The following is an 11,720-nucleotide window of genomic DNA, read 5'->3' on the forward strand; positions in this document are numbered from 1 at the left end:
GCAACGTAATCCTCAACAATGCTTGGAACCTGTCAATTGGGTTCTTCCTGTGGAACCTCTGGAAAGCCCGAAACAAGGTAATATTCAGAACAGAAAAAAAATGACACAGGGGAAATGTGGAACCAAATTATGAGGAATATAAGGGAAACAATAAGTCTGGGAAACTAGACAGAGGAAGACTGGAAGATGGAAGTATGGAAACCAACATTATGAACTGACTAGAAATTAAAGTAAAAGACACAAGCAGATAAGGAAGGTACAAGATGCAGAAAGGTAAGAGTGGAAGAAAGTTACAGGAACCCCCCCAAGGATTCATAAAACTAAACTTTGACGGGCCAGCCAAAGGCAACCAAGGGGAGGCGGGTATAGGAGGGATATTCAGAGACGAAGAAGGAAAGATCATAAGGGCATATGCAATGGACTACGGCATTGCCACAAACAATGAAGTAGAATATCACGCACTAAACAAGGGACTGGAGATAGCAATACAAGAAGGGTACCAAAGATTGTAGATAGAAGGGGATTCTAAGCTGGTCATAGAGACCATAAAACAATTACAACAAGGAGTAACCACGGAAAAACTAAGCAAAAGTTGGAGAATGACATGGGTAATCACAGAAGTTGAAAAGCCACTTCAATGACTGGCATATACTATCTCGTCCCATGTGAAAAGGAAAGGAAATGGCCCGGAAGATCTCCTCGCGAACTAGGGATGCTGAAACAGAGAGAACCAGTTAGACGCAGGAGAAGCAGAGCTTAGCCAGAATGAGGAAATGAACCAGATGAAACAAGCAGTCAAGGCAGATCAGCGACAGCAAGAGAATTTGGATGACATAGATAGGAGGGCAGAAAGACAAAGGCAGGCGCAGGCAGATCAGCACAAATCACCCACGGAACAGCACAGGACGGAAGAAAGGATAGAGAGGACATGGATGACGGAAGAGGAAAGAGAAAGGACTGACCCGAGAAGCGTGGGGGTAGAAATGGAAAGAGGTGGGCACAGGGAGAATAGGACAGCAGGACTGAGAAGGGATAGTAGAGGAGAACCAGATGGCAATGCGGAGTCAGCAAATGTACAGCAAGAGCAGCCAGGAGAAGATAAACATTAATGAAGCACGGAGGACAAGACATTTAGGTAGCATACCAAGGAAAGTGGGCCAGAAAGTGCGCCATAGATTGACGGGAACGGAGATAGCTGGAGGCAAGGTTAAGACAGAGGAATGTTAAAAGAAACAAGTATGAGGGAAACCATGCATGTTGCATGTGGATGCGGAAGAAGGAAGGTGGCGAGTGAGAATGCTTCGACGGCCAAAGACAACTGCAGAAGATAGAACAACAGATCCAGGCCGACGGGTATGTTAAATTTCCTCCCCCTCACTTGGAAAAAAGCTTTTGCATGAAGCATAACATAGGCATGCCGTTAGATAGGGATAACCTGCATCACCCCAGATTCAGTTACAGAGTTAAGGTAGTCTGGGACAAGGGAGAACCCCGAGAATCCATGACCGGGAAGGGTGAATATATCAGTAAGGAGAAGGGCACACAGGAAAAGAAGGACCCATCATCCCATGACCCCTACAACAGATGGGAAGTCCTCGGAATTCCAAACCCTGAGACTATGCCATTGGAAAGGCAAACATAGAACACCCGAGAGAGGAAGTAGGTGCCTCCCATAGGTGCCAGAGAATCGGGGAAAAATTGAGAGGGGGAACCTGAACCAGAGGAACTCAAACCAGGAAGGGGGATAGGAAAGCCTAGGAGAGCTAGGAGGGGCCTGGATCACAAGGCGGTCCACTTGGCCCAGAAAAAATATGCTAACTATCCTAGCATAACCCTCAAAAATGAAAAGTCGGAACTGGAAAGTTCTAGAGAGGCTTTGGATCTGCACTCAAATGATAGCCATAACTTCAGAGGACCTATGAAGAGGGTTGGTCGCACTGCCCCCTCAAATTATATTGTCCCAATGGTTAAAACTGACCATTGTGTTCATAATGTGATAGGTCTAACAGATAGTGAGGGGACAACTGCAACCCAGCAAGTTTACTTGAAGGATCAGAGCATCAGTAAGCTGACCAGCAAAAACATGGCACCCAGGCGAAGCAAAATAAATGTCAAGCAAGAAGCCAGAAAAAGCAGTACAGGCCAGAAAAAAGGAAGAAAATAAACAGGTGAATAGGTTAAGAAACTAGTGGACGCCTACATGAAAGCAAATCCATAGGAAATCTGGGACCAGATCTGGAGCTGGGAACGTGACTTGAGACAAAATCTTCAAGGCAGAGACCTTCCCCTACATGAGTGGGAAGAAATGGTACAAGACCTAGGCACAACAAATGGTAGGCAATCTCTCTATACCAGGACTTTGCAACAATACTGGATCATGAAACACATAGTCGCTCACGCTATGACCCTCCATCAGGAGCACATGGAAGGAGAAGTGGTGAATCGGTAGGAGCGAAACAAGGAATCAGAACTTGGCAGAGGGGAAATGATGAAGGAATTGGCAACCATCTAGATACAAATATATAGGAACAATCTTGCTTTGGGCCACGTCGAGCAGACTCTGTCCGAGCTAAAGTGGAAATTGCTTCAGCAGGGACGAGAGCAACCGGGCCTAAGCGTGAAGTCGCAGAACACCGGAAAGAGGATGATGAACCCGGAAGAGAAGGAAACTTTTCAAATAGCCTCCTCAGCTGAGGAGTAGCTGCTTTATCTTTAGTTTTTCTGTCTATAGTTTTTTGAATGTTTATGTATGAAAGGCCAGAGAGAGGAACTTGGGAGATACTGATGATTATGATGAACTTATTTAAATTTTGGAGTGGATACAGTGGTAATTGATGGCCACCTGGTCTCCCTTGGGCAGGTGGCTAGTTAATCGATGTGTTGTGACTGTAAATTTTGAAAAAGTAAACATAGAAAGTACTACCCTGTTTACAAAAAAAAAAAAAAAAACAATAATTTATGACAAAGTCAAGGTATTAAGACATAGTATGGGCACTTGTAAAAAATATATGATTTTCTAAACTTGCAGATGTTGCAGAGTGTAAGTAACAGTTGCAAAATAAATGTTTGACCATACATTTTTACCAACCCTACATTAAATGCCCATTTGTTCTTAATTACTTGATGTGTGTTGCGGAGTCGAGAATTTGCGGAGTGTAAGTAACAGTTGCAGGATAAATGTTTGACCATACATGTTTACCAAACCTACATTAAATGCCCATTTCTTCTTAATTACTTGATGTGTGTTGCGGAATAGAGAATTTGTACTCGTATTCAGAACTTATTTAATTTATGTCTTTCAACCTACAAACAAAAATCTGCAACCTAAATGTACCACAGATATGGTTGCTATCAATTTATTTAACACTGTGATTAAAATTAATTTTCCAACAATTTGGAGATGCCTTCTTCATTGGGAATCAAGTTTTCAAAATATGGGTCTCAAGACTACCAAATATGAGAACATCTGGGATAGGATCACTCGTGTACGTAATGATATGCACCATACTAGACATTGAAAGAGAAATCGAAATTGTAAGTAAAGTGCATGGAAAATATTTGAATTCGACATAAGATTGTTGTATAGAGAATCGTTAGAAAAATATGTGGCACCACGGAAATTTAGATATGCTTTAGAGAAATGACGGATGGCGAAATGAAACTTTCATATTTACATGGTTATGCAGATGTAAATCGTTAAAAGTATGTGCCTGCAGAAAATAGAAAACCTACTCAGGCCTATGTCTTAACATTTTTGACGAGTAATCCGTTCGATGCGAAAATGAAATTCCAACCTAGCATATTTTTCCTTGAGGAGAAATACCTCACTACTAGTGAGGATTTCTTAATATGAGAGTTATTCGAGGACATTGGATAGGATTGATTATTCAATGCAATAACGTTATTTTAGATTTTTTTAATTGGGATTTATCTTGAACCAAGGAAGATAGTAGTATTTGATTTAATAATAATATTTAATATAAATATTAGATTTAATGATATTTTTTATATAGCATAATAACAAAATTTATAATAAAACTAAATAACATTTAAATTTTAAAATATTATAATTTTGATTTGGAAATATTTATGTCTTTCAAAAATAAAATAAACATAAAAAACATATTAGACACTTATAATCAAACAAAATAAAACATATACAGATTGAAAAAAAACATGGGATAAAACCCAACATAAGACGTAATGGGATGCACCATACTAGACCTTCAAAGAGAAATGGAAGTTGTAAGTGCACGGAAAATATTTGAATTCGACATTACAATGTTGTGTAGAGAATCGTTAGAAAAATATGTGGCACCATGTACATTTAGATATGATTTAGAGAACTCAGGGATGGGGAAATGAAATTGTCATGCTTACATGGTTATGTAGATGTAAATCATGAAAAATATGTACTAGAAGATAGAAAACCTACTCGGGCCTATGTGTTAAAATTTCTTAGGAGCAATCCATTCGATAAGAAGACGAAAAACGATCAAAGAATGTTTCCTTGAAGAGAAATACCTCACTACTAGTGACGATTTCTTATTATGAAGGCTATTCGAGGACATTGGATTCAAGAAAGTAGAATTGATCATTCAATGCAATAACATAAGTGGGGAGAGACTCAAATAATGAAGTCAAATTAACATGGTATAGGAATTTAATTAGAGTAATTATATGATAGAAATTTTAAAGGTGTTAAGTTATATTTTATAGTTTAATATAGTAGAGATGTGTAATTTTTTATTTAGATTTGAAATGTGTAACTTTTTGGTTTAGTGGTATGATTTTTATTTGTGGTGGGAAAGGTTTTAAGTTCTATTTTTAAGTTTAAATTTTATAAAAATTTATGGTGCTCAATTCAAGTTGTCTAGAGCCAAATGTGAATTTTTTTGATATTGTTGCTCCTCAATTCAAGATGTCTAGTGCCAATGTGAATTTCATTGATATTGTTACTAGTTGTTGATGATCACATATTTGACATTACTAATTACTAATCTCACTTGTTGTGTACTTGCTTGGTTACATTAATTACTGGTATTAAAACCTAGTATGAAGGAGATGTCTAACTCATTTTTTGCTTAACATAGAGCTACAAATGGTATTAAAAAAAAAATTATTCATAACAAAAAGATATTTCACCCTCAACCATAAATAAGAAAAGTTAATGTCCATATTAAGTAATATACTTTTATGTCAAATTTTTATATCTAGATATTAAGTAACATAATTTTACATCAAATTTATATATCTACATAAGTTAGTTACAAATTTATTGATATTTGAGTCTGAGAAAAAAATGCATTTCTTTTTATCTTTTAAAAATATTTCAACCTAATTTTTAAATAAAATATTTAAGTAATTGTCTCTATTAAAATTATTAAATTTAATTATACATAAAATATTTTAATATCCCCATTAAATAAAATAATTTATAAGAATTTTATAACTAAAAAATACGTTATGAAAAATATTTCAATACGTATAGTTAAATAAAATAGTTTCATATCATTGCAAGTTGATGTTCTCTATGCTACAAACAAGTATATCGGAAATGATGCTGTGAAAAAAAAAAAAGAAATTCAAAAAAATTCAACTTGCTTTAAATATTAATTATGGGAAGATGTTACTAAACATTATTAAGTATGAGAAGATGTTGTTATGAAACATCAAATCGGTACAAATACTCAAATATCTCAGAGACTCACAGATATGATGCGCATAAAATATGGATTAAAATCGAAGATACCCGACAATTCAAATAAATTGAGGAAATTATAAAGTGGAATATCAAAGGATAACATAGAAACGCAATGAAGACTTTCAGATAATGTTTCTCACACATGTTGTGGTATACTTTGGTTGGAGAACTCTATGGGCATATACTATGTAAGTAACTTGTATAATGTAAAACAAAAACCAAAATAGGGATGGACATAGAAATTGAAATTATAAAGAGGTTAATGTGATTAATTTTATTATGTGATAGTTAAAAGAGAACTATAGATATTCTTCGTAATAATATAATATCATAAAAATATAATTAAAAATTTAGATGCAAAATTTATATTTAATATAATAAATAATGATATAAATAATTAATATATTTTCATTTTGTTTTGGATTTATTGAGTGTTAAAAAGGTTAAATATTTGGAACTATAAACTTATTTTAAGATTTGTGTTCAAAATGACGTTTATATTTTATATATATATATAGATATAAAGACACATAGGTATTTAAATGATATGTAAAATTACATGTATGTTTAATTAGACAATTGGACACAACAAATCTACTAAACTATCCATTCAAAAATCTAAAATCTATATTATGCCGTTAATTTCTCTTTAGATTTATGGATTTGTTAATTATTTTTATTTGGTATGCATGCATGCAAATAATAATTATGTAGGAAATTCAGAAAACATAGAACAACCAGTAAAAAATAATAGTAACACAAGATATGACTCGGGAAACTTTTTCAGAGAAACGTTATCTAGAAAGAGAGATTACTCCACTCTCTCTTTCTCTAAATCATAATGGAGGAAAGTACAAATGAATGAGACCTATGGTCTATTGGTTGCTATAGTATACAAATATCCTCTATTTTCTTCCTCTATCCACATTCAGCTACTCTGCTCAATCATGGAACAAAATGAATTTAAATGGAATGGAACCCTTTTCCTCTTAGAGACCCAGTCATAATAGACTCTCATGCCCAATTAGCAATTACTTTTGACCCATTCAAATCCTAACTAGAGTTACAATATTAAATATTCTATTTTATTCCACATCTTGATCACATGGCTATCCCCTTTTCCATGAATAATGGGGACCCATGTGGCATCCTCTCGTTTCATGGTGGTCAAAATAGGGATGTGAACTTTTGAGTGGCATATCTTTCGAATATGGACTCTAGTTGAGGTATTCTTGTACTATTAGAAAGTTATTTGTGTATAGAATAATGCTAGGGTTTTTTGTGCTCAAACAACAATTTTTTACCGCAAAAAATTCTATTTGATGCTTCAAACTACTTTTGGAATGTTTTATACCCCAATTGGTGAGACTAGGACGTGCTAGTAAAATTGTTCCAGTGAATTGGTTTCTCCACTTTTTGTTCTCTAAAATTATCACGATAAGTAGAAATCTTTCAAAATAAATTAATAATATAAAATGTTTTATTGTGAACAATATGGATCATAAATAAAATAAGTCAATATCAATTATGTATATATTTTATAAAGCATTTTGAGGATAAATGATCTCAATGCTCATGTTTATCACAATATCTCAATATCAACTATGTATATATTATATAAAGAAATTATAAATAAGAAATTTTCTTATTATTAAAATATTCCAATAGTCCATCTATTCAATGTTTTTCCTTTTTTCTAAATATATTTGTCTTACAAATACAATAAAGATTTATCTAAACTGAAATTTATGCTTTCTAGTCTATACAATCGAGGCGCTCAAAGAGATGTTTAAGGCTTTGATGTGTTCCTCAAAATGAAGGAGATGTATAATTACTTCTATGGTCAGCATGGCATTGAAGCATGCCATTGACACATGGTGTCTGTGGTATGTCTAAAACCAACATAAATCCATCTCTCTCACATATACATATAAAACCAACATAAATGCATCTCAACCCTAAATTTATCAAACAAAAAAAATAATCAAATTCCTTGAGATGTATACCTTTCTTCAAATTTTAGATTTAAGAAAATTATACATTAAAAAATTAAAAAATTTAAGCAAATAAGTAAATCCATAATTAAAATAAATATTATATCAATTACTATCCTAAATTTCCATATTAAAAGGGATATTATATCCATTACTACCTCAAATTTCCATATTGTATTGAATTATTGTTACCTCATCAAAGTTCATGGTTGGACTCAACATTCGTACTGTAAAGGTAAGATAAGTTCAATAAGTATTTCTACTATAGAGCTAAGGGAAGATAAATAAATAGCGATTTTGTATTTTGGAAATGATTATGTATCATGAAGTGTACAAATGTGACCTTGCTTAAGAAGAAAAGGGTTTTTAACTGTAAGATCCTCTCTGTATATTCGATTGAATTTGCCAACGTATTTTAAAGGTAAGAGATTATAAGTTGTATAATTTGGGTAGGTAAAAGACATTAACCGAGAAACGTTGAGAAAGCTATAGTTGTGTCATATGTTCCCATACGGACATTATGTTGTAGAACAAATACATCCTAAGACAGACTGGGATGCCCGGCACCCATAACATCTATAGAAACATTAGCGTGCATCGCTTATGTAAGAAACTCTGACAACAGTTTTAAGAGCAGTAAGACAATGGCTTCAATGACAAAGTACAGTGAACTAATGTTTGCTGCCAAAATGACAGAAGAGTGCAGAATTTCGATCAGCATTCACTGTGGTGCCGTACTAACTGTCTGCCGTGCTTCTTTCTCCGCTTCTTACTCATGCTGATTATCGCTGACTTTCTAGTTTCAACAGTGCAAAGGAGATCTGGGAAGCCAAATTGTAAATCTTGTCTACTCTTTGAAGCAAGAAAGCTGATTTTTGAGGCAGAATGTCGATGATATTGTGTTAAACCCTCCAATTTCCGGGTCAGCCAAAGGAGGGTGCTGATCATTAAAAATAGGATATAAAACGAACTTCTCCTATATATACTTACAAGCCACCGCAAAGGTTTACATAACACTGCAGGCATGTGGATTCTCGTCACTGAACAGGCTGGCTGCTTTGTCATTCATGACTGCAGAGGAAGAAGGAAGCTCAGAATGATAGTAGTCATCGACAGTCCCATTGTTATATCCATGCGTTTCGTAGTTGTATGTGGAAGCTGCAGGAGTACTAATTTGCTGATAATGGTATTGCGTTTCGTAGTTGTATGTGGAAGCTGCAGGAGTACTAATTTGCTGATAATGGTAATGAGGACCATAAGAAAGGTAGTGACTGTCATATGGGTAAGGCCAGAATTCGGCCTTCTTACCAGTACTTCTCACAACATCTAAAACGGTCATTTGATCGGCATATCCGGTCACTGTCACTTTCTGCTGCTGGATGTCTATGTCGATCGCGTCCACTCCTGATTTACATCAAATTTCATATTAGATTTTACTGTTTAAATACCAAAATATAATCAGACCAATATAGTTGCTGCAATATACCTAGCAGCCTATAAATCGCATATGATAAACAACGGTCACTGGAATCATGTAAGGGAAAAAGGAATGGTAATAATTAGGGTAGCTTCAGATAAATATAAGCACAGTGATATTAATGTTAGGTCTTTTATTACACTAAAACTCGTAGGTTTTAGTAAATTTTTAAATTATTATCATTATTTTTTTTTGGGTAGTGTGAGGGTGTGAAAATCTAATACTTTTTCTTAAACACAAATCCAGTATAGGAACTTATGTCAAGGTTTTGATACTATGTTAAGCTTTCGATTACACCAATGTCAAGACTTTGATATTATATTAGGTTTTTTATTACACAAAAAATCGCAGCCTTGAGTAAACTTCCAAACCATTTTGAGTAGTGCTAAAATGGATCCCAAAGTAACAATTAATCAGAAGTCATCAATTCCCAACCAAATGAATGTGAAAATCCAACCATTAAAACTAAACTGAAAAATAGTTATTTGACATAGAAATTTCCAACAATTACCACTTTGGATTGTGATGCGCAGTTACTTAACAACGAATACTATAATTATAATCTTTTCCTATGAAGTAGTGGATAAGTGGTCACATGATCGCTTCCATTTTAAATATGGAAAATTTAAGTAATTTAAAAATGGATTAGAATTTGAAGAACAAATTATCATGAAACTTCTTATCAATGGATTAAATAAAACTAAACTTTCGAAAAATATAACTACCTTCTAATTACACTTTAAATATAGGAAATTTAATTAATTTAAAAATGGATTAGAATTTAAGAATGAATTATCATCAAAATTCTTATAATGGATTAAGTAAAAGTAAACTTTAGAAAAATATAACTACAGAATAAATTAAAAATATATTTATACATTTTAGAATAAATTTCAATAATATTAAATCAAATAAATTTTAATAATATTAAATTAAAAAAATACCTAATGAAATTAAAAAAAAAATACTTTACTTATTTTTATTACTAATTATATTTTTCTGGTTTACTTTTTCTTTCTAAGAATTTTTTTTCTTTTCTTAAATTATGAGAAAATCTATCATAATTCAGTGATATTAATAAATCATGAAAAAATCTATTTTATTTTGGTGAAATTAATAATGAAGAAAGTCATCATTATCACTAGCTGCTGACTCATTTTTTATTTAAAAAAGATGATGCCACCTGTAATTACTCATTAATTCTCGTTAAAAAGCAAACTTTCACTGATGACACATCTCTAAATCTTAGGCCATTAAAAAAAGACAAACTCTTATCCTATCAAAAAGAATTTTAAGCATACTGCAGGCCATTACCTAACAGAATTTACATGGTTCTGCGCAATTTTTATATGACTAAATATAAGATATCATAAATCAGTATTAGATATAATTCATTCTCTAGATTCAAGACACCATTACCGATTTCCTAATCGGCTGGACTCTCCCCTACAATTATTTACCTTCGAGCTTCGACAAAGCCTTCCGTACTTTTCGTTCACATCCATTGCAGTCCATGCGCACTTCCATTTCGACAATCTAAAAACAGGATTTGTATCAGCGCTGTAAGCGTCTACATTTAGAAAAGCAACAGACAATCCGCAGTGAATTTTATGAGGAGAATTATGGGCAAAATATTTCTCAAGGATGATTTTACCTGTTAAATAATATTAATTATTATTATTGATATTGGGTGAACAATAAAAGGAAGACATTGATTGAAAGCACTTTTTCAAAACGGTAGAATGTTTGTAATTCCGAACCCTTTGGAGGAGGATTAGACATCTCAATACTGGATATACATGAAGTAAATCCAATCTAGTTTTACACTACATTTAACGAAACATCTTGGAAAAGGAATGAAAGCTCACCGTCATGGCGTCCTTTTGGGTTGCTTGCGGCCCAAACCTGAAAGAGGAAATACAGCAAGAACAAGATATTTTTTATTTGCTGAGTGGCTATAAAAGATTGCGTCTAGTGGGCACCGATACGGATGTGAATAGCTGATGATGAGATGATGAAGAAGCATTCGCAATGTTATATAGAGAGCATGAAGACCGAGGCGTGAAGAAAAGGTGCATCCCACTTGTGCTAAAGGAGATGAAAACAAGAACCAAAGACAACTGGATTCTGTATACAGCTTTTTGGTCGGTCATGTACTGTCTTTATCAGTTTGGGTTATGAAAGCGACCGCCATGATTTACTTCCTTTTCAACTTTTAATACTTTCTATACAACTTTCAAGATTGGAACTATACTGGGTAGTATTCCATGCTTATTTCAATGTCTGTGTGATTTATTAGGCTTAAGCACAAATCCCCGTGTCTATTGCAATGCTCCCGTGTTATTAGTTAAAGATTCCTCTTCAGCATTCCATCTTAAATAAATCCTTACATGAAAATCAGAGTCAAATGTATAGCCGCCATAGATTCTAAGCAATAAAGGCAAGTTTCATGTTTCTATCATTAGGAATAATATTTCAATTGGGTTCCACTTTCTCTCATCCTTTTCTCTTGTTCTCTGGTTTACAAGAGTATATTTTCTTCTTA

At 33.7% G+C, this 11,720-nt stretch overlaps 1 protein-coding gene across 2 annotated transcripts; it reads right to left on the reverse strand.

Moving 5' to 3' along the window:
• Positions 1 to 8,069: 8,069 nt before the first annotated feature.
• LOC149218855 (heavy metal-associated isoprenylated plant protein 45-like) lies at positions 8,070 to 11,196 on the reverse strand. 2 transcript variants are annotated; one of them, XM_089382488.1, is made up of 3 exons: positions 11,044 to 11,182; positions 10,636 to 10,745; positions 8,070 to 9,102 (listed from the first exon to the last, which is right to left on the reverse strand). In XM_089382488.1, the coding sequence occupies exons 2-3, from the start codon at positions 10,700 to 10,702 to the stop codon at positions 8,705 to 8,707; spliced, it is 465 nt and encodes a 154-aa protein (XP_089238614.1). In that variant the 5' UTR covers positions 10,703 to 10,745; positions 11,044 to 11,182; the 3' UTR covers positions 8,070 to 8,704. The 2 variants fall into 2 exon arrangements, with proteins under 2 accessions (XP_089238614.1, XP_089238613.1); XM_089382487.1 differs by having other exon boundaries at positions 8,073 to 9,102; positions 10,636 to 10,711; positions 11,044 to 11,196.
• Positions 11,197 to 11,720: the final 524 nt, after the last annotated feature.

This window comes from Pinus tabuliformis, chromosome Q (assembly GCF_031772625.1).
Source record: "Pinus tabuliformis cultivar Carrire ecotype Pingquan chromosome Q, CPIR1, whole genome shotgun sequence".
NCBI lineage: Eukaryota > Viridiplantae > Streptophyta > Pinopsida > Pinales > Pinaceae > Pinus > Pinus tabuliformis.